At 39.3% G+C, this 885-nt stretch overlaps 1 protein-coding gene across 1 annotated transcript in view; it reads left to right on the top strand.

Moving 5' to 3' along the window:
- STAC (SH3 and cysteine rich domain) overlaps positions 1-885 on the top strand; it is a 132877-nt gene that overhangs the window by 128213 nt on the left and 3779 nt on the right. The window contains exons 9-10 of the mRNA XM_019647154.1: positions 60-111; positions 211-348. Of these exons, the coding sequence (XP_019502699.1) occupies positions 60-111; positions 211-348 (190 nt within the window). The remainder of the gene's footprint in view (positions 1-59; positions 112-210; positions 349-885) is intronic.

Raw genomic sequence — 885 nt, 5'->3', positions numbered from 1 at the left:
CATCTTTTTCTTTTCTCCCCTTCTGCTTTTCCACCCAACTCATTCACTCTTTATTTTAGACCAGGAGACATGATTACTCTTCTAGAGGACTCCAATGAAGACTGGTGGAAAGTAAGTATTTCTCTTTTTATAAGAAAAAAAAAATCATTTGGTTACTATAATTACAATGAATGCTACAACTGTGGATGCATGCCTCCTTTTTCCTTTCAGGGGAAAATTCAAGACAGGATTGGCTTCTTTCCAGCCAACTTTGTTCAGAGAGTACAACAAAATGAGAAGATTTTTAGATGTGTTAGAACCTTCATTGGGTGTAAGGAACAGGGGCAGATAACACTGAAAGAGAATCAGGTGAGTAAAGTACACAATGTATACCAAGTATAACCAAAATAGAGTAAGAGCCATTTTAACAAACATAGCAATACATATAAATCTCAATGGGTAGGGTCACATTCAAAGTATTCACTTTGAGAAAATATATGCTTAATCTAATTATATTAATGTGGTAGGATCTAAACATGTAAAACTAAAACGTTAGGAAGCTCACTTGGTGATATCTGTTTACAAGAGGAAATGCACATCGCATCATGGCAGCACGGTGAGGACATCTGGTCCCCATCCTTTTCTCTGAGGACTACTGGTCTCTGGTATGAGCTACTCCGTTTTGGACTCTGTACTGGTCTCCACTAATGTGTGGTTAATTTTTCATGGCTTCTCGGGAATATTTCGTTGCTACTTGACACTGTGTTCCACAGTTCACTGCATTTGCCTCCATCACAAAGACCCTTCTTGGGTTTCCTTATCCAGGCTTCTGCCTGCTCACTGGAAACCATAACACCTTCACACCACTCCATAGCCAGAAACTATCTCAGGTCCATGTCTTGGCTA

This window comes from Hipposideros armiger, unplaced genomic scaffold, assembly GCF_001890085.2.
Source record: "Hipposideros armiger isolate ML-2016 unplaced genomic scaffold, ASM189008v1 scaffold_109, whole genome shotgun sequence".
Taxonomy (NCBI): domain Eukaryota; kingdom Metazoa; phylum Chordata; class Mammalia; order Chiroptera; family Hipposideridae; genus Hipposideros; species Hipposideros armiger.
This window is presented reverse-complemented; position numbering and strand designations above follow the sequence as displayed.